Source organism: Cavia porcellus, unplaced genomic scaffold (assembly GCF_034190915.1).
Source record: "Cavia porcellus strain 051 isolate PalLab524CR breed Dunkin Hartley unplaced genomic scaffold, mCavPor4.1 scaffold_3, whole genome shotgun sequence".
Classification (NCBI taxonomy): Eukaryota; Metazoa; Chordata; class Mammalia; order Rodentia; family Caviidae; genus Cavia; species Cavia porcellus.
Window position 1 is genome coordinate 118,470,255 of NW_026947486.1, and position 21,050 is coordinate 118,491,304.

Genomic DNA, 21,050 nt, shown 5'->3' on the forward strand with positions numbered 1-21,050 from the left:
AATTTTCTGTAGGTTAGGGCATCACAGTACATGGTACAGATGTGAGTTTCTTATAGGGAAATAAAGTTTAAGTGTCATTTTGAGGACTTTATGACAAAGACGTCAGTGGTCCCAACACTACTTTTGCCCCCTCTTTGGTGGTTGTTATTGCTTTTCGTTGGAGTTGGAAGTGCCACAGGATCCCAAGGCCTATACTTCGTGCATTCTTTTTTGAGTAAAGCAACCAAGGTGTCTAGGCTTGCTGCATGGCAAGGGAGGGTATTGGGATTTCCGGAAATCCACTACCGGCTGGTTTTATTACAGGAGACCAGTCTCCCCTTTTTTTGTGCTTCAGTATCAACCTCTTTCTGGGGAGGGGGAGAGGGTAGTTTGAACCCAGTGGTGCCCTGACAAGGTGGGGGCTAGGGTGAAGGGCAAAGGAAGCTGAGCCCCGGACTGGGCACAAGAGCAAGTCAGGAAATCTGGAAAGGGGGCCACACACCCAGATCCTGTCTTTCCCTTCCTCATTACTGAGAGAAGGGTCCTTGGTGCATGCTGGCAGGTCGCGCATGTCTGGGAGTCATATATGTGACAGGGAAACAGAAAAAGGCTGAAAACCTGAACCAGGAACAAACACGAGCGCCAAAGAAATGAGCCACACCTTGAATGCTTTGCTGATTGCTTTATTTATATATTCCCCTTTTCAGATGATGGTGACAGAAAGCAGATGGATCCCCACCCTACCCACCCACCTTAAAATACAGACACAGATTTCATTTAGCATATACAAGCATTGGGGCGATGATCCAAATTTGTCTCACTGGGTGACTAGAGCCAGGAGAAGGTCCATCTTGGGGGCAGCCTGAGCATCTCAGGCCCAGGAATTGGGCAGGTCAGTGATGAAGAGCCTGCCAATCTGTGGTGCCAGTAGAAGCAGAAGAATCAAATTGTGATCAGAGCTGCCTAGCCCTGTCATGTGGTCGAAAAGATGACAGTGGGCTCCTGATGGCTTCCAGTGAGGTCTACAGTCCCATAGAAATCTGTGCCTCAGGGTTCCCATCTGCTTAATGGGGACAAGAATCCTGCCCTGAGGACATCACAGGGCTATAATGAGACTCCAAATAGAAACGTTTTGTCCAAAGTCCTTCTCCAGAGGTAAAGTGCTGTACAAATTTAAGGGAATTCAATTGATTGGGTGTAATTGTGAACGCCCCGAGGATAATAGTGGACTGGCTCATGGATCCGGGGGCCAAGGAAGCTGTCAAACTCCAACTGTGCCCAAGGTGGGCACCAAATAATGGTGGGTAATGCCCACTGCAAAGCAGAGTTTCTTTCGTTTCTTGGTCCCAGGGAAATACCAAAGCCTAGCACCTGGACAGGGCTGGGAAAGTCACTGGGGAAGTTACAGAAAGAGTCACAGGGGTCAAGGAAGAGGAAGAAGGGGCATAAAAAGCAGGGGTAATAACTATCACCACACACCAAAATAGACAGATTCCCACTGGATGCAAGGCATTGAATCGGCGCAGATGGAAGCAGGGAGGGAGCAGGAGGTGTCACAGCAGCAGAGGGAGGGATACTGTCCCAAAAGACCCACTTGCTGGCTCCCTTCCTCCTAAAGAGAGAATTCCAGTGCCTGTCTATCTGTGTGGGGAGGGAGGGCAGGGAAAGAGGAAATAAATAAAATGGGATGGGGTCCTCCTGTATTCTTGTCTAGCCCTTTAAGGAGGTGTCAGAATAAGGAAAATAGCTGGTCTATGCACTTTGAGGCTGAGGCCTGAGCAGGGCCTGTAGCACCACAAAGGCAGTATTGGGTTTCTGGAAAAAGGCAGTGATTGTCAGCACGGCTGGGAGTGAGCTAATCCGCTCTGAGATGGCCAGGGTTTCAGGGAGCTGATTTTAAAAAGCCTGCGATCTTGAACACTGAGCATCACGAACGCCCCTCAAAGAACAGAGAGGTGGGTGAGGGTCTTTGAAAGGGAGTGCTAAGGAGACTCACTGAAGGGACTTGTGGGGAGAGGGGCACCAAAGACAAACTCTTTGCAGGCTTGTATTTGGGGAACAGGGGAGGGAAAACACTCTAGATGCTCCTGCTGCTGCCGTTGTCCCCCAACTCCCTTGGCAAGGGGCTTAGGACCTCCCGGGGAACTGGGGAGCCCGCCCCACAAGGTACCTACTGGCACCTACAGGTTAAGGCAAACAAGCCAGTAGATCACATTGAAGAGGAGGAAGGACACTGGGAAAACAATGCGCGAGTAGTTATCCAGGCGGAAGAGGTGGATGCGAAGGCGTCCCTTATTCCAGGTAGGGCCATCGCAGTCAGGGCCCATGCAGAAATACTTCCTGACATGCTTGAAGCATCCAGAGAACCTTCCACTGGGGGCCTCGACGTCTTCTGGGTTAGGGAGTGGCTGGACAGAGCAAGACACGTGTTCCTCCCCATCACTTCCTTCAGTGACGATCTCACACACAAACACCTCTTCCTGCTGGCGAGCGCGGGCACGGGCCAGGGCACGGGCGCGGGCACCACTAATGGGAGGCTGTAATGAACAAGGAAAGAAAAACCAAGAGTCAAATAAGGGCCAGCCACACCTACAGACTTAGTGCTTCCTGCAAACTCTGTCCCTGGCACTCCAGCAGGCCACCCATCACATCAAACTGGTTTCCCCCATCACTCCTGGTAACTCCCCAACCGTCAGGTAGCTGGCCACCCATGTGCCATAACCTCACTGTCCTTGCCACCAAGCCTCTACATGCCACCACTCCCATCCCAACTCTTACATGGCGGAGTTTCGGAGAAGCGTGGGCCTTCATTCGGTTGTAGGTCAGGAAGTTGAGAACGGCGAATTCCATCAAAGCGCAGAAGCAGAAGACGAAGCAGATGGCAATGTAGAAGTCCAACACTGTGATGTAGGAGACCCGTGGGAAGTTCTTCCGCGAGAAGGTGCCCAAAGTAGTCATGGTGAGTACAGAGGTGATCCCTAAAAGAACAAAGAGTAGACTTGGGCTGAGCCCTGAGCCACGTGCTGCAGTGCTTACAAGACACAGTAACAAGATAAGCCCCTGCCCTGATCAAGCCAAGTCACCTGCATGTCCGTGTATGTGCCCACTTTGCCCTCTTACCTAAAGAGGTCCTAGCTGGAGCAGAGTCTCTCTGGATCCAAAAGGAAACCCAGGATAACATCGTAGTCACAGAAGAGGGGACGTAGTTTTGAATGGCAATGTAGCCAAACCGCCTACTCACATTGAAGAAAAACGTCATAACCATGAAGTCACCTGGAAAACATTAAAAAAAAAAAATCGTATGACATATGGCAGGATGATACAAGTAAGTAAGAATCCTACTGCTTCTAGGACAGAGGCACATTGTTTCAGTGCAAGATACACAGGCCTGGAAGCAGCCCAGAGGAAGGACAGTGGGAAGCTAGCTAAGAGCTACGCCGAGGCCAGATTCATCACTTCCTCTTCAGTTCACTGTCCCACCCCAAGAGCTCTTTTCAGGGTGGCAGGAGAGTCCAATGCAAGTAAAAAAGTCAATTAGGCCTCTTGTTATCTGGCGGCACGTGCTGTGACTGGAGAGCGCACATGGGCTCTGGCTGCACCATGCAGGGGCCCCAACAAGTACTCTTTTCTTCCTAAGCTTCCAGGGGCTCCCTGCTCCACAGTGAGCTACAGAATCAACTCTGAGCTCTGACACGAAAGGCCCACCGTGACCGGGACCCAACTGATGTCTTACATACACATACACACACACATATGCACAACCTTACCCAAAGCTAATCTCATTGGTTCTCAGATTCTCTGAGATAGCCTGAATATTTACACTAATATTCAAACCCTGGACCCCACTTTCCTAGTCTAACATCCTTAATGCAAATGGATTTTTCAGAAAAACAGAAAATTTTATCTGAACATGAATATTTCAGTCAACCCTCTAGGTGTCAAATCTGACAAGAGAGACAAGTCTTCACATTCCTTTGGGCATGTGTCCCTACTCTTGCTGTCACCCTAGATAGCAATGGCTCCTACAGGACCTGAGGACCACTCGCATCTTCAGTTGTCATCTTCTGCTGTGCTCTTTGGGCTGCCTCTGCTTTGATACATCTGCCCAAACACTCAGTGTGCCATCTTGCCTCCATGAATGCTTTAGGCTTTTCTCTGAGTCAAAATGGATTAGAAGGATGAGTGGAGCCAAGGCTTTGAAGATCAAGGGAGAAAAATGAACTAGGGCTGTGGAGACCCACGACCTAGGTCTAGGGTAATACAGAACCTCCACCTTCACTAGCAACCTCACGATGTATTTGCAAGAGCTCTAGTCCTGGATCACTTGTGAAGTGTACCATACGGTCACTTCAGTGACCCCACAGAATTCTTTGGCCTTGAAGCAGGTGGGCTTTGATTTCTCTTGAAGACAGGGCTCATTCAGGCCCATCCCAGCCTGGAGTAATCTGGAAACCAGTGGACACTCGGTGACTCTTGCTGCTGTCCGCAACAGGTGTGGAAAGCAGACCAGAACACTAAACTGTCCGTGCAAGGTCTGGGTGTGCCAGAGGTGAAGGAGAGTAGCCATGCCTACTCACCTCGACAGTACTGACACTCAGAGAGCAACACTTCTCAGATTCTTCTGGAAAAAGGGGCAAAGAAGTGGCCTGGGATCAGTGGGAAATCTGGTTCCCAAGTAGTAGCTTTGGGGTCACACTGCCTCTAGGGATGCGGCAGGATGTGTTGATCAAGTTCCTAGTCTCTTGCCACAGGGTCTTGATTACCATTTTAGAGTCTGCTAATTAGCCATAGCCACTCCTGGGTCCTGTAAGCTGCTGTTTATATGTGTTTGTCAAAAGAAAGTTTATTATTTTATTGGATTTCTCTATTTTAATTTTATCTTGGCCAAAGAAGAAGCAGATCCACCTATCAAAAGATAAAAACTTGTTTCTGAAAGCCATGAGAAGAATCCTAACACACATTCTTCTTGTAGAATGGAAAAACATGGGTAAACAAAGATATGTGGGGCTGAGGAGCCAGAGCAAAAAACAGAAACAAAAATAACAATAAAAACAAAAATACTAACGATGCTTTTTGGTCTCACTCTTACCTGCTTTGCCCCGATCATGGTTGGTCACTGTGCTGTGAGTGGAAAGAAAGTAAAAAGTCCAGAGGACTCAAAGTAGAAGGATGAGTGGACCCAAGGCTTTGAAGAACAAGGGAAGAAAATGAACTAGGGCTCTGGGGAATATACTGGAACACGACCTAGGTCCAGGAAAATGGAGGTCCAACGCGGAGATGTTCCAGAGCCCTGTTTTTGGATAAGTACAGTGAGTTTACTGATGGGCACAGATGTCTAGAGAAGAAAGAAAACACCTGCAAGACAGTCAACAACTGACTGCTGTGAGAGCCCATGGAAGTTCCAAAGCTGTCGATAGAGGATGATTCTCTCACTGAGGGTGGAGGTAGACTTCCTGAAACCTCTGGAAGCAAATGCCTTCTGGTTCAAGGCCCAAGGTGAGCAGAGTAGCAAGCTAGAACCACGTTTTGAACCATTAAGATGTGGGCATGTAGGTCAGCTCCAGATAGAGAGGAGGAGCTGACTGGAAAGGTTTGCGAATAACCCTGAAGATCACATTGACCCCGGAAAACCATGACTCAGGATCCACAAGTGTCCAGCATGAGAAAGAAGACCTGGTGCTTACCTATTGTCATTGATCTGGTGAAGATGCTGGCCATGGGGCTTTGTAGTCACTAGGGCACCATTTTGAAACAATGCACAAACATCTACTAAACGGAACCACTAGTGACTTAAAAGCCCCTGGGCCTTGTCTCGTCTGCTGCTTTTGATGATGAGTGTCCACCTATCTGGAGAAACTGAGATGCAGAAAGCTAAGAGACAGGCCCATGGTTAGCTGGCAGAAGAGCCATGATCTTGATAAAGGTAGAGTTGCTTCTCTGGAAGCCCCAGGAAAGAGGAGAGCATTTGGAAAGCAGCCCTTGCCCCCTGTTTAGTACTGTGCAAGCAAAGCTCCAGCCAGGTGAGCATGAGTGGTCTTTTATCTAGCGACTAACTCAGCAAGTGAAGCAAAAGTCAAATTTCTGTCTAACCACCCAAAAGCAAAGCAATATGCCTCCCATGACAAATGGTGGTCTGGGTGACTCATTGTATCCACATTCTGGAAACGACGAGGGCGGTGCCTCCACTGCCCTGAACTCGGTCAGTACATGTGAAGAGGGTTTCCAGGGATGCTCTGGGAGCAACCCTGGGAAGGTCCCTTGGCTCCTCATTCAGATCACCTAGAAACACAAGCAAAGAAGCTCACATCTAATTGGGAGCTGAAAGTTAAGAGATCCAGGGTCCTCCCCTTTCATCCTTGTTGGAGGTAAGATCACAAAACCAGTGGCAACCATGTCGATGCTAAAGCCACCATGAATTCTTGGGCAGCAATGCATGCATTTTCAGAGCTGCGGCTTTAAGATAACTGTCAGTGTTGCAGCCACTGTAGCTTAGGTAACCTCCGTCAGTACCCCAGCTGCCACTAGAACTCCAGCCTCCATTCCCCTTAAGACGGAACTTACTTCCCTTCCAACCAACACTGCCTTGTTCTGGAGATGGCCATCTCCCATGAACTCCATTCCCCAGCCATCCATGTAGGTCAGTGTTGTAACAAAGACCTTAAAACTAGAGGGTTTGCATGAAAAGCTCATTGCAAAATCGAACGGCGACAAAACTTTGTCTACTTACCTATCCTCTCAAGGGGCTTGGCAAAGCACTTACTTCTTTGCAGATGAGACTGAGACATAGTTGCAAAGTCTCAGTTTCCTCTGCAAACAGTTGTAAGTGCTTAGCATTTACAAGATCAGAGCCTTGTCCCGATGGTGTGATTGCACAGCATCCATACAGATGGCCAACTCCGCGTATCCCCACCACCTCCCCGCCCCTGCCCAGGCCTGACTCGCATGGCTCACTTACCAGCTGGGGTCTTGACAATTTCAGTTTTGTTGCTCACGCCAGTGAAGTCGAACTGCAAGAGCTTCCAGGTGTTCTTCTCATTCATTTCAAGGTTGAAATCAGCCCACTTGTAGATCATCTCACTCTCAGGATAGGAAACTGGAAAGCAACCAGGAAAGCAGGGTCGAATGAGACTGGGAAGCCCGGCTGATGTCCTCTCCAGCATGGAGTCAGCCTGAGCAACCCTTGGAGTCCTGACTCTGGCCTCTCCAGCTGTGGGACTCAGCCTCCGTTATCTGGTTGTGGAGGTTCACTCAGTAAGTGCATTTACCGAGCAGTCCTCAGTACCAGGCCCTGGGCTGCAAATGCAGAGATGAGCAAGGCATGAGCCCGGCCTCAAGCATCCGTGCTTTACTGAGCACGACAATGAGTAGCACACAGCTGGGACTTTTGGAGTTGCTCTAGGAAACCTCTATGCATACAGAAGCGAGGAAACAGAGAAGGGAAGATCACTGGAGAACACACTCAGAGAAGACTTTATAGAGCAGGTGACACCTCTTGACTTGAAAGTCAAGTAAACAGTTCCATGTGGATGATGTTGAAGGGGCGAGGAGCAGCACTGAAAGGTGAAATGCCTGGTTTACTGCCGAAATGGCAAACTTTCAGAATGGCAGGCTCACAGACATGAATTGGTGGGAGAGGGGAGCAGGGGCCAGTTCATGAAGTGCCTTGAGGCTCATTTTAAGGAATCTGGAATTGATCCGCGAGAGTAAAGAAGGACTGCGAATGAAGAAGTGACCTGGCCTAGACAATGCATCAGCAGGGTCACTCTGGTTCTTAGGCAAGCCCAGCAGGTTGGCAAGCTGGCCAGCTATGAGAGGCTAGCGTGGCAATCGAAGCACAATAAAATGGATGAAGGCAGGAGTCAAAGCTGAGGCAGTCAGAATACAGAGAAATAGAAACAGAGGAAGGGTAGATAGAGAATTGGGCGGGGAGCACCAACAGGACGTGTTGGCTCATTAGATGCAGGCTGGGAACACAGGGAAGCATCAAGGTTCTTGGCTTCAGTGAGACAGATGAGGACGCAGAAGCAACACGTTTGTCTGGGAAGCAGGGGTTGGGAGGAGGCAGCAGATTCCATTTAGGACGCGTTCCACTTCAAAGCGAAGATGTTACAAGAGTCCAGGGGGAAGGTGGCAAAGGCCTACACCGAGGTAGTGGCGGCAGAGGGGAGAGAAGCAGACACACTAGAGCTATAGCTCAGAAGCAGCAGCTCACTTAAGGTGGGTGCAAGGAAGAAGGAGGAAGTGGAGCAGCACAGGGAAGGAGCTGAGCATGGCGATGGAGGATGGAAGCTTGGCACGATCGATCTTGGCACCAGCTTAGGAGAAAAGCAGAAGCGGAAAAACTAAAAGGCAAAGATGAGAAAAAGAAGGGGCCCCACATATATCTGGGTTCCCTGAAACCTAAGAAGGTACTCACAGCTAGAGAAAGACAGAGGGCAAGAGTGAGAATCCATTGGAAATTTGAGCATGTGGAGTGAACATCTCGCATCAATGGTCATCCTGGAAGGGAGAGAGGAGCCCCATTAGGCTGGCTCTGAGCATTTAGGTATCCGTCCAGCTTTGACCTACGGACCATCACCACCACATGGCAACAGCAGAACTTAAGACAAAAAGCTCAAAAGAGAGACAAAAAGAGAAGTAGTGCAGCTTGAAAGTGTTTAACGACTTTGGGCCCCATCATCAGAAAATTATACAAACTAACTGAGATGGTCTTTGTTTCTTGCCCAGTCCAGTTTCTAAGACCTGCAAATACCTCCCCACCCTCTACCAGCTCCCACCAGCCCCTCACCCCAATATAGCACCTTCCCCTGCTCTTAGGTTCCAACTGCTGTGTTGCTGCTCCACCTTGACAACTCCACCACGTGGACGTGCCTTTACATCCACTGTCCACTCAGGATGGAGCTGTCCAGGCAATGCAGTCATACTGGTGCATTCTAGTTGAAGGAGCTCTGGACCACACCAGCAGCCAAGTAACTGGGAAGCAGTCCTAGCTCTGCCGCAATCCTGGTCTGTGGCTTTAAACAGAATTTTATTTTTTGAGGTCTGTCTGTATGTGTTTACAAGAGGCTAAACTCATGGTCCAAGAAAACTAGATAGGTCCTCTTTTAGGAAAGCTATTCGGGATAAGGTCTCTGGGCAATGTCTTTGGCTAGATTCCCGAAAGGGAGGGAACATCCCAAGAGGTGAGACCCCAGAGAGTTGCCGTACCTAATTGTGTACAGCACCCTGCCATCATTGTAGATGCGGACCATCTGGTTGGGCAGGGTGATCGTATGCTCCACGGCCTTCTTCGAATTCCTGAAGAAGGTGTCCGGGATCCACAACTGGCTCACCATATCACCATTCAGAACAAGGCTGTCAAAGGTGCTATTGTAACGAAGGCGCTCGTCGTACCAACTCTGATAGAAGATGAGGTCGATGGTGTACTCCTGGTTGAAAGGACAGAAAACCAGACACTCGTGGCTGAGAAGGTGAAGGACACTCATAGACAAATAGATCATTTGCCACCTCCTAACCTTCAATCCTAAAGGCAATGTGGCAGAACACATGGAATACGAAATAAGGACACGTGAGATCCCTTCTCTCTACCCAGAGACTCGTCCAATGTCAGCAACGGACTCAAGCCCAGGGATCCCAGCAGAGAAGACTGCCAGCTCTCCTGATTTCCACAGCAAAGGGAGCAAGGCCCGCATGCTGTGCAGCACTGACACCATTCTCATGCAGCAAATCTCAATCAAAGAAAGGCACCTAATAACTAGAATCATGTCTGCTTGAATCATGTCCCTTTCTTAGAATGGACATTCATGACACAAAGCTTTCAGTTTGTTCAACCCAACCATTTGTTTTACCAACAGATCTGCAAGGATTGCAGAGCCAACTGATAGGCTACTCGTCTGTGACTCTCTGGGCCAAAGTGTGAACTCACATGCTTCCAAGGGTCCACAGACCCCTACAGATTTAGCTTGGGGCACTACAACTCACTTTGTGCTGTTTGCTCTGCAGGAACAACCACATATCTCGGAGTGATCCCACCATTTGTAAAAGAGTGCATTACTCAAAACAATGGCAAATATGACAATACAAAACACGACGGCATTAGCTCCCCTCAAAGTCCTCCTCCTCATCTGAACACGTATGCTATCATCCTTGCCACATTGTGAAACAGTTTTGGAAGTCTTTTCTGCATATGTTCATGGCTGCCTGCATGTCTTCAAGTGAGTCAAAACTTTGACCTTTCGTGGTCATCTTGACTTTAGGGAAGAGCCAGAAGTTGCATGTGCCAGAGCCAGTGATGAAGGTGGAGGACACATTAATAGTTTTGCAAGTTTCCCTTTCCACTGGATGACACTTAGGAGTGGTGTTTCCTGTATTTTTTTTATCTCATCTCATAAAGATATTCACAAACGAGAACTTGTAGAGCTGTTCCACAAAGTAGCCAGGATGATACAGTAAGTGTGCTCAACGTAGGGGAGCACTGGGGGAGGACTCATGGTAATGTGTCTTACTGAATGTGAGCATTCACCATAGATTTTGATCATCCTTTGTATCTAGAGCCAAGGATGCCAATGATTTCTAGGTATCTGGAAGCTCCACATCAGTATAACAGTAAGGTAGGTGAGATCTGGTGATCTTTAAAAGTCCCATCAGCTCTGATATTCTAGCTTCTGAGACTCTTCATCAGTGCATGCTTCAAAGCAACAAGTTTGTTTTTTTCTTCACGTTTACTTTTAATAAGAGAACATTTGATAGCCAAGCTAAGAAACAACATAGGACTTGATCACTAAAAATGCCACACCACATCCACACTTGTGAACATACAATCGGAATTGTGTCAAAGTAAAGCAGACTACAAAACATCCAGCCAATACTCAATGACACTACAGAAAACCACAGGTGCCCTTGAATTGGTTCCAAAGGGGCAGGTGACAGTGACAGTTGCACAGGCTGCACTCATCACCTCTTCACACTCTGCAGGCTATGGTGCTTCTCCTGCGAAGTTGGTACGCTTTCAGCCCCACACTGCCCTGGCAAATCAGTGATCCCAGCTCTAAATCATTTGAAAAAATTTATAAGCATACACAACTTTGATTATATACAGCCAAGTTTCTTATTTGGGGGGCGCCAATGTTAATTAACCTCAACCCTTCATTCCTCAGAATTCTATTAAAAAATGAAGTACTTTGAGTCACCAGAGAAATGTCTATCTAGTCTCATGCTTTTTAAACAAGGAGAATTGTTTTTCTGATTTGTTCTCTTTTGCCTTTTAAACAAGTACCCATAACCTCTGGATGTGTGTGTGTGTGTGTGTGTGTGTGTGTGTGTGTGTGTGTGTGCATGTGCATAAACATATTCATGATTATCTGCTCTCTAGATATTGTCTATCCTACAAAGTGTCAAACATCAGGACGGGTGTTTAATAGGAAGAAGCACAAGAAGCCGGAAACGCGCCCCACTGATACTCAAAGGAGAAAGACAGACTGCAGTACACTGCGTGTAGCAGGGCTACACCCCGGCACAACACGTTAGGGCTCATCTACCTCTTTTATTCTAAAGGTAGGAAACTGAGGCCTGAAGAAAGAGACGAGGACTCAAGAGCCTGCCGACCATCTGCACAGGAGTCCTGGGGCTCACTCTAACTGGCTGCACCTCGCCTGCCTTTAACAAAGGGCCCTCAGATTGTTCCCACATTGCCAAACAGCTGGAGAGCCCAGCTGGGCCAACAGCCTCCTTAGTCCACGCACGGGCCATGTGGGCAGCTAGACAGCTGGTGGGAAGCCTTCCCTCCACCCCACACTGTGTTCATGGTCTGCTATGAAGTGTTTCAGAACAGCACTTCCTTTGCAGGTAACACAATACCAGCTGTAAATTCTTTACATATCAACTTTTAGAGCTAATGGTCCACTGTTTTCCTGGTTTGACAAAGGAGCTAGGCATGTCCAGAACACATCCTTCAGCTCCACTGAAACTAGAGATTCAGTAGTGAGGAAGTGGCTTGCTTTGAGTCACCTGCAACAGTAACTACAGTCAGAAACAGCACGAGCACCTGGTGATGCCGAGACTGGCTGTCGATCCCAGTGTCAACACCGCTTTTTAAACTCAGACCGGGTGCTTTCGAGTTCAATGAGGAGACGGGCAGGACAGCTGATTAAAACCCACATGTCTTGGGCCTTGGTGTCCTTTTCTGAGGACAAGGTCTGCATGCTACACACCCGATTGCCTGGAAGGGGCTCAAACTGTCCTCTGACAGCTGCAATGGCTGTAACTGATGCTGGGACTCAGTGGGGAAGTTCCAGTCCCTTGAAACTAAAAAGGACCCTTAATGGCAGCCTGAGTTGCCACCCAGCCTACCACGAGAATCCCAGGAGACTCATATGCATCGAGCAATGACGCATTCTGTGCCTGACTAACAGAAACCTGTTCCCCCTCCTCATCAAGTGTACCAGTGGAAAGCAAGCCACACAAGCACAGGGGGGCCTCCCACAGCTTTAACCAGTGATCTGCACTGTGGAGAGGCAGATACCTGCATCTTCCCTCAGGGTCACTTACCCTTGCAAGGCCCATCAGAAAGCCACATTTCACCCACCTACAAGGTGTTTGGTGGGTACTGGTGGGCAGGTGAGAATTATGTCTACCTTGGCCAAGCTAGGCCCGTAGCTACAATGCCCCTGGTTGCCAAAACCCTGGCTCACTGTCAGGCTCTGCAGATATAGGTGACTTTTTCATTTGGTCAGCTAACTTACACTGAATCCTTGGTGGACAGAGCAGGGTAGACACAGAGGAAGTACCTGCTATGAATTGAGGTAGGGGAAAACCAGCTAGATATAAGGTAGAAAGATGCCAGTCCCCAGAATGCAGTGTGGTGTAAGAAGGGTGACATTCATAGCTGTGGACATTGGGGCAGTTGCCATGAACAAAATGTCTTTTGAGGTGGACTCTGTAGGGAAAAAGTTCATGATAGGAAGAAAACAGAGCAGTGTCACCTCGACTAGGAACTTGCTCGAACAAAGCTCAGCTCAGAGGCTCAAGGTGGTCTGGCAACACTCCCATCTGAGTACTGATCAGAGCATGTGAAAAAGCTCGGAGCTGGACGGGGGCGCTGAGCTGCATCTCCAGCGGAAGGGCTGGGTAAGCAGAGAGCTCTGTGTGTGAACACTGACTGGTGACAGTGAGGGTAAAAGTACCTGAGGAGGAAGGCACTAAGACACAATCAGAGAAACAATCACAGAGCAACAACCAGAAACTGCAGACTTAAGATCACACAAATAATTATCAGAAAAGAGTCATTCCACCATGGTGTTTCACGTAGCTTTATTTTTGTTTTGAAGGAAGGACTGGACAATGTAGTCAAAACTCCAAAGGTCCTCTTCAGGCAGCAAGAGACTTACCTTTTCCAGCCTCAAATCTCCCCGTCCCTTCCCAAACCAAACCAAAGCCTCCCCACCCCCCACCTCCACCCCCAGAGTTGTTTGAGAAACCCTGATTACAAAGCACAGGCTCCCACAGGTCCACCCTGGGCCAGGAAACAGTATAATCAAAAGTCAGTACTCACCATGTCCATGATGGAAATGGGGCCGAGGCTATTGACGGAGACCTCCACCTTCACCACGGTGGGCCTCACTGGAAGGGAAACAAAAAGAGAGAAGATTGAGTGTCAGCAGGGGCTCAGGGTGGTGCGCGGGTAGAAAGGAGGGATGAGAGGCAATCAGAGCTCCTCGTCTGCTCTTTTATGGCAAGAGTCAGCGCCTGCCCTGTGAAGGCCCAAACACACATCTTGCAGGTCAGGCATCTGGTTTGAGAGTTGGGAAAACAGGGTGAGGGAATGGAAAAGTCTTCACCAACATTTGTGGCACAGCTAAGGATTGGAGTTCATATGCATTTCCTGACAGCTCAGCAGCAGACATTTGGATTCCTACTGCCCACCCATTCCCCCACACCTGAGCCCGTCACCCTCCCCCTTCCCTCCCCCCTCCCACTCTTCTTTTAGAACTGGGGCCTGATACTCACCACCAATGCCAGGGCGCAACTTGTGGTCATAGTTATTCAGGATTGTGTCCAGGATGCGAGTGGCTTCTGGCAGTTTGCTGCCTTTGCGTGGAGCCCCTGGAGCAGTTGTGATGGCAGTGGTGGCAGCAACCACAGGGGCAGTGGTGTTAGCAACCACAAGGGCAGTGGTGTTAGCAACCACAAGGGCCGTGGTGGCTGCAATCACAGGGGCAGTGGTATTAGCAACCATGAGAGCCGTGGTAGCAGCACCCACAGGGGCAGTGGCGGAATTTATTATTTCAGAGAGAAGTTTCCTGCCCAGGGGCTGAGCCTGGGGCAGGGGCTGAGGCTGGGCCAGGGGCTGGGGCTGGGGCAGGGGCTGAGGCTGGGGGTCATTAACAACGTCATCGTGGCCAGATGCTTCATCTTCCACTTCAGTTTGGGGTAACAGCGCCCTAGAAATAACAACAAAAAAGTCAGGCTCTGCCCTCCACTCCACAGAGGTCACCGCTGGCACCTCTGGGGACAGACAAATCAACGTATTTGCAACGCAAGGCTTAATTAGAAACTGGTAATAGTAAATTATGAGGCACTAACAGATTACACGGGTTAATTTTTTTAAAATGCTTCTGTTCTTTGGGGACTTTCTATGCTACTCCTCTTTATTCAAATAAAAAAAGTCAACACCAACAACAATAAACAGAACAACTACATTTTCAAAGACAGCTTAATGTAAAATAAAGTCAGAGGGCATTCTTGTATGAGCCGTGGCGCTCTGCACCTCTCGCTGGCCTGGGCCCCCCTAGGGCCTCCTCAGCACCAGAGCAGCCTCGCTGAGACAGGCCCCACGGAAGGAGAAACATTCTGCAGTTTTGTGAGGCTTGTAATACTTGTTGCGTTGAGGGCACGAGGGGAGGAAGGAATGCCAAAGAGGCAGATCTATGTCTCAGCACTGAAAAAAAATTGGGAAATGCATGCCCGACAGGAATTCATCTTGAGTGCCATGGCCAGGCACCAGGTCAATAACAGCAACAACAACAATAATAATAATACTGATCATTTCAAAAGAGCCACCTGCTAACGTCTGTCCTCCCCCTCTCAGGTTAGTGCTGCTTCTCTGGGAGGCAAAGATGAAGGGATACCAGGGACTTCTGAGGTGCCTGTCACATTCTGGCCCTTTACCCTACCTTGTTTAGGCCCCTTGGTCCTTTTCCGACTGTTCCTCACCTGTACACTTACGATTTGAACACTCATCTATGTAAAGGTTTTAAATCGATAAAAAACATTTAAGGAATAAAAATTTCCATGTGCTAATACACAAATCTTATTTGGATCCTGATTTTTTCAAAATCAAATTATATAAATACCAAAAATATCATTTATAAGCCACCAGGAGAGTTCTGAGCACTGACTGGATAGTTGTGGTACAAATATATTATGCCTAAATATTTATATCTTTGAAAAAAATGTAATTGAAAGCTTTTTTTTTAAAGCCAGCAATGCAAATTAATGGTAGAAGTGTTTTCCTTCCTTTGGATACAGGGAAGGTACAGCTGGCTAGGTGCATGTGTGTGTGCATGTGTGTGTTGGGGAGGGGGGCTTCTAATGTTCTCTTTCCTGATCTAGGTGTTGGTTACATGAGCATGATTACTTTGTGAAAATCTACTGAGCTGTTCACGTATGTGATTTCATATTGTACGTTACATTTCCAAAAAAAATCATTTTCTAAAAGCCATCAGGTAACGTCTTCCCCAAATCGGGTAAACAGAGCAGGAGACCTAAGCATGACCTATGTACTGCGGACCAAGGGGCTGCCAACTTGGGCAGCAAAATACATTTTTCTGCTATATCTCGGGCTCTTAGAGTCACTTCACTGGCATACAGATGTGACATGTCAGGGCCAATTCCCACTGTAGGCTGGGAGAGAACTGGGCTTGGGAAACGCAGTTTCTGCTTTGCAAAGCCATACCCAGATGTCTTCTCTCCTGAGGCTTTGGGGGTCTCCTGGACCAGAGGCTAATCCCTCAGTCCTTTGAAGAGAAAAGGGCCAGCACTCTCTGAGAGGGAGGGAGGCACAGAGACAGGGAGGGAAAATGGAGGCCTGAGACCTCTCAAAATGGTGGCTGGGAACATGGCTCATAGCGAAGCTTCCAGAAGTCTGATAAACCATGAACAAGAACGCCACCCCCAGGTTTTGAACTGCAGAGGCAAACAGACATGATTGCACTGGGGTCACCGAAGCCCTGCTGCAAGGACAGTGGTATGGTATCAGGCTCTCTGAGGTTTTGCTCTTACAGTGAGCTTTTCTCAGTTAAAGCAAACAGACAGACAACCTCATCCTTGAGGCTAAGGGGCACCTGATAATGTGCACCTTCCCCCAGCCAGCTACGAAGAAGGAACACTTGAAACACACTCCTACACTGGATTAGTGGAATTTTCCATGGGGCTTTTCAGCGTCCCTAGCCCCCCGCCCAGAGTAGAGCTGAATCTCTACCCAACCCCCCCACCACCATGCTGGCTGGAGAAGAGGAGGGGGAACTGAGAAATGGCCCTGGATATATGCTTAGTTTTTCCCCCCTAAATCGGCCCTTCTTTTCAGTTTATAGATGGAAAAACTGAGACTCAGATGTGGGAAGGGCTGTGCCCCAAGGGCAGGCTAAGCTTGGACCAAGGTGAGGTTTCTTGGTTGAATAAGGCCCAGCAACCCCCCCCCAGTCACCTCCCTCTTGACATCACAGGTTGCCATGCTTACTGTGTGCATCACTGGCTGCAGTCCCCAACCCCCCAGCTGGATGGGCAGGTCCACCTCCATGTTGTTTTCCTCCCTGGCCTCCCTCCTCCTTCTGCACCCCCCCCCAGCCATCCTTGCCCCCACCAGTTACCATGTTAGGTCACTCAACTAGCCCAGATCCCACCTAGGGGATGTAGAGGACTGGAAATTCCTAGAAGCATTCAGAAACATTTGCCAAGGCCACTCTTAAGCACCAGGAAATCACTGGGGTTGGGGGGCAAACTGTCTCACCATCCAGGGGCTAAAGCCACCTAGGGTGTGTGTTGTGGGGAGCCAGGCACTGTTCTTCAAACAGATAAGCAAGACACAAGCCCTGCACCATGGAAACTTCCAGAAAGCTCCACACTTAGGAACTTGTGACAGTTCGCACCCAGCAGGAAACCACCTCAAAAAAAAAATAATAAAATAAAAAAAGCAGTCATCTCTCATCCTAAAAAGCCAGCAACCTCGGGAATAACCTTTCTAGCAATGTCCCAGGCCCAGAGATGGTGCAAGGGAAACTGGCTGCCACAGAGAAACCGAAAAAGGGAAGAGGATCGGAATCCAGGACCCAAACCACAGACCTCAAGGGAAGAAAGCATTCCAGGCCTCCAGCCAGGGCAGCCCAAGACCCAGCGGGCAGGAAGGCGGGGGGCGGGGTGACTGCAATGGAGAGTGCTGGATGACTGAGGCGGGAACCCTAAGATTAAACCAAGGCTTTGCCTGGCACCAGCACCAAGCGCAGTGGCGGGATGCGAGGCAAGGAAAGTCAGAGTTGCCTGGCAGCTTGCACGGGGGGGGGGGGAATAAAAAAAAAAAAACCGTGAGCAAAAGAGCACGCACTTAGGCAGGCAATGCTCAAACATTTGCTGCGCACTTCGGCTCTCCCCTGCTCGCGGGCCACCTCCCTCGGGCTGCCCCCGACCCCAGGAGCGCGATCCCATCATGCCTGGTAACTGGGGTGCCCGCCTCCCCTTTTGGTGCACAAGACTTCGTGAGGGAGGAGCGCGCGTTCCCTTGAGCCGCAGTGCTTGGGGTCCGAGTCGGGGACGGAGTGTTCTGGGGACAGAGTTCCCGCTTTCCCTACCGGGCTGCCCCTCAGGGGTCCCAGATGCCCAACCCAGAGAGACCTCGGTCGAGGCCGGCACGCGTCGACGGGACGCGGGAGGACCGGGGCGCAGCGAGAGCGCCCCTCGAGGGGCGCGGGGCTACGGGGGTCCTGGCGGCTTGGGGCTTCCTGGGTCCCGCAGTGGGCACTCACCTCGAGTGGATGATGAGAAATATGTTCAGGAGGACTAAGAGAACTTTGGGCAACATCGCGAAGGGGACCGGCGCGACCACCCGCGTGGAGGTCGCGGCGCGCGGTCTGGCTGCTCGCGGCGCGCGGTGGCCGTTTTTGCTGCGCCCCAACTTTCGCTCCTCCCCTCGCCCCGCCCCGGGTCCGCCCCCCCAGCCTCGATGGAAATCTCAGACGACGCGAGCGCTGCGGCAAGCGGGAGGGGGAGGAGGCAGCCCTGTCTCCAAGGCCCCCCGCCCTGCGCCACCACCACTGCGGCGCAGCCAGACAGCCGGGGGCGGGGGCCGGGGGGCGGAGGAGGGGCCAGAGCGGGGAGAGGCGGCCGGCGCTGCGGTGGAGAGAGGGCGGCCAGGGCCGAGCTGGTGGCGGGGGCTGCGGGGACTGGGCCTCCACTGCGACCCCCAGCAGCCAACGGGCGGGCAGGCGGCGGGCGCACCGTGCTCTCCGCCCGCCCCAGGATCCTTCCCTACCACCTGTTGCACCCCACTTCTCCTCCTTGATCCCTGCTCTCACCCCACAGCCCTACTGGAAGCTGGGCAGCCCAACACCTCCTTGGCACCAGGGCTGAAGGAGAGATCCTGGAGTCTCTGCAGGAAGTGCTGCCTGGAGCTAGTCCACGGACCCATTTCCCAAGTGTATTTAGGAGAGAGTGAGGGCCCCCAACAGAAGAGCCTCTGCCCATGTAGAGGGTTCATCAGCTTCAGCTCAGGGGCCCGGGCGTCAGAGGGAACCTCTGGGCTGGAGGCTACAAGTCTGGGGCAGGGGCATCTTTCTTGAAAAAAAATTAAGGCTGTAGGTGACTCCAGAACCCAGGAGGCCCAGAGTCAGAGTAAGTCAGGAGGGCCAGTGCTGTCCTCCCGCGGGGACCTGTCCAGAGTCTCCAGCACCCTTGGATCTGGTCTTCCTGGCCTGGACCTCCTGGCTCAAGCCAGAGGGGAAGGCGCTGCGGAGATTTGCTGGCCGCACCTGCGGCCTCCCTACCTGTTGCTGGAGAAATAGCTGTGTATATCGGCCCCTATGACGCACTTGGGGAGGCTTTGCTGGCCACTGATCTAATACGTGCTCTCCACACCCTCCCCACTGGCGCTGGCTGGCTTCACTCTGCTTTGTCATCTTCTCAGCACTGCTCTCTGACTGCTGATTTTCTCGGGGACTTCGTGAGCTCCATTACAGTGAGTCTCCTCCATGCAGCTCGGTGCCCCTGGCCCAGGTGAACGTGGGCACACGGGCACATGCGTGGAAGACAGCTGTCTTTTTCCAGTGCATCCTTCAAACTCGCAGAAATCCTGGGCACCCAGCAAGCATTTGTTACTGTCTTGTGTGCGGCCACATGGGTCTTGGTTCTCCTGGGCCCACCAGGGCCTGGGCCTCCCCACAGAGTGTGGTGCAGGAGAGAGGAAGTGATGGCAGACTTGTGTAGGCTGTTGCCCTCTCGAATTTCTTTCTTTCTTTTTGGTGCTTTAGAGGAGTTTTACTGGAAATAACAGAAGAAGAACTCCTGCATTTCCAGGAGGGGTCCTGAGTGGGTAGCCCCCTCTTGAATTTTTCATTATGTTTTTCTCAGTCATCACCTACAAGTTAACCAAATTTGACAGCCTCTCTAAATGTTTAGTTTTAATGATTTATTTTATTGGTACCTGTCCATAGTACACAATTATTATTTCCCTCTCGGGGAGTCCATACGTGTACATAACACATCTGAATTCTTTTTTAACACCTTCCTCTAGTCTCCCTCACTTGCCCTGCCCGTCTCCCATTTATTAATATTTGTGGAACAAGGAGCCCCTGTGTTTTTTCATTTTCCTGAGCCCTGAAAATGCTGTCACATGTCTGTCTCACTCCAGGGAGTCATGGCATAGAGCAGGGCGTAGGAAGCACAGGGCCTTCCTGCACCTACTGCCCACCAGAAACAGAAGGCTGCCCATCTAGCCACCCGCCACTGGCTTGCACCACACTGCTGCGGAAGGGGTAATGGTGTGCAATGTGGCCAGGCTTAGATGCCAAGTGTCTACAATGTGTGTATGTGCGCGTGCACACACACACACCCACCACTGTCATTAGAGCTCTAGGAGACAGAGGCTCATCCGATTTGCTCATATTCCCCAGGGTCAAGGCTAGTGCCCAAGAACCAATGGGCTCTGATTACATTCCCTGAATGACAGACTCAATCCCAGGCAGCCAAAACAGGCTGGTGCCTACAGCTCCCTCATCAGAGCATCCCGGGCACCTTCCCCTCCCCCGCAGGTTGAGATTAATCGCATTTTGCAGTCTTCCTTGTAAATCTCATCTGTAGGGTCGCTGCACACTCAAGGAGCTGCCGAATATTATTCCTGTTTCATAGTTCTCCCAGCGTTTGCTGCACATTCATCTGTACCGGGCTTTGTGTTCAGGGATGGAGGGCCGTGCAGTCCAGACTTAGATGGTCTTGGCGCTGTGTTTTTTAAGGAGAGGGAACTTGTCTTGGGAACCACTAATACAAGGTACAACAAGTCAGGAGGGCCACAGAGCTTCTGGGAAGACACTTCCCCTGGACCTGGGCTCCTGGGGGTAAGAGGAGAGGCTTGCAGGGGGCAGAAGCTCAGAGATGGGCACTCCCACAATATTGAAAACAGACATGGAAGGTCAAGGAGGGAATTGCCGGAAGAGCACTGTTGGAGATGGAGCTGGAACGTGAGGCCACATACCATCTTGTGGGCCACAGGGATGCTTTGGAAGAGCATTGGCCAGGGACATTGCACGTCAGAACTGTGTTTCCAGAGCCACACAGTGGAGCAGGAGAGACTGGAAGAACTCCAGGAGAGAGTCTCTGGGACATCGAATTGACAGGACCAGTGCCATATTCTAGGACATGTGGGAGGAGGCCAAGGAGAAGAGGGCTGCGGCTGTAGGCAGGGCTTGCAAGGAAAATGACTTAATAGAGGACACATAATTTACAGCACTATTTTGTAGCAGTCACCCAAAGAGTCAAACATGAAAAGTGCAGGAAATCTGTCCATACTGAATACATCTAAAAAAAATCCA

At 50.3% G+C, this 21,050-nt stretch overlaps 1 protein-coding gene across 1 annotated transcript; it reads right to left on the reverse strand.

The window, feature by feature from the left end:
• Positions 1-517: 517 nt before the first annotated feature.
• Positions 518-18,129, reverse strand: Gabre (gamma-aminobutyric acid type A receptor subunit epsilon). Its single transcript, XM_003461384.4, has 9 exons — positions 17,994-18,129; positions 13,984-14,417; positions 13,529-13,596; positions 9,187-9,407; positions 8,396-8,478; positions 6,935-7,072; positions 3,100-3,252; positions 2,758-2,957; positions 518-2,516 (listed from the first exon to the last, which is right to left on the reverse strand). The coding sequence occupies exons 1-9, from the start codon at positions 18,047-18,049 to the stop codon at positions 2,160-2,162; spliced, it is 1,710 nt and encodes a 569-aa protein (XP_003461432.1). The 5' UTR covers positions 18,050-18,129; the 3' UTR covers positions 518-2,159.
• Positions 18,130-21,050: the final 2,921 nt, after the last annotated feature.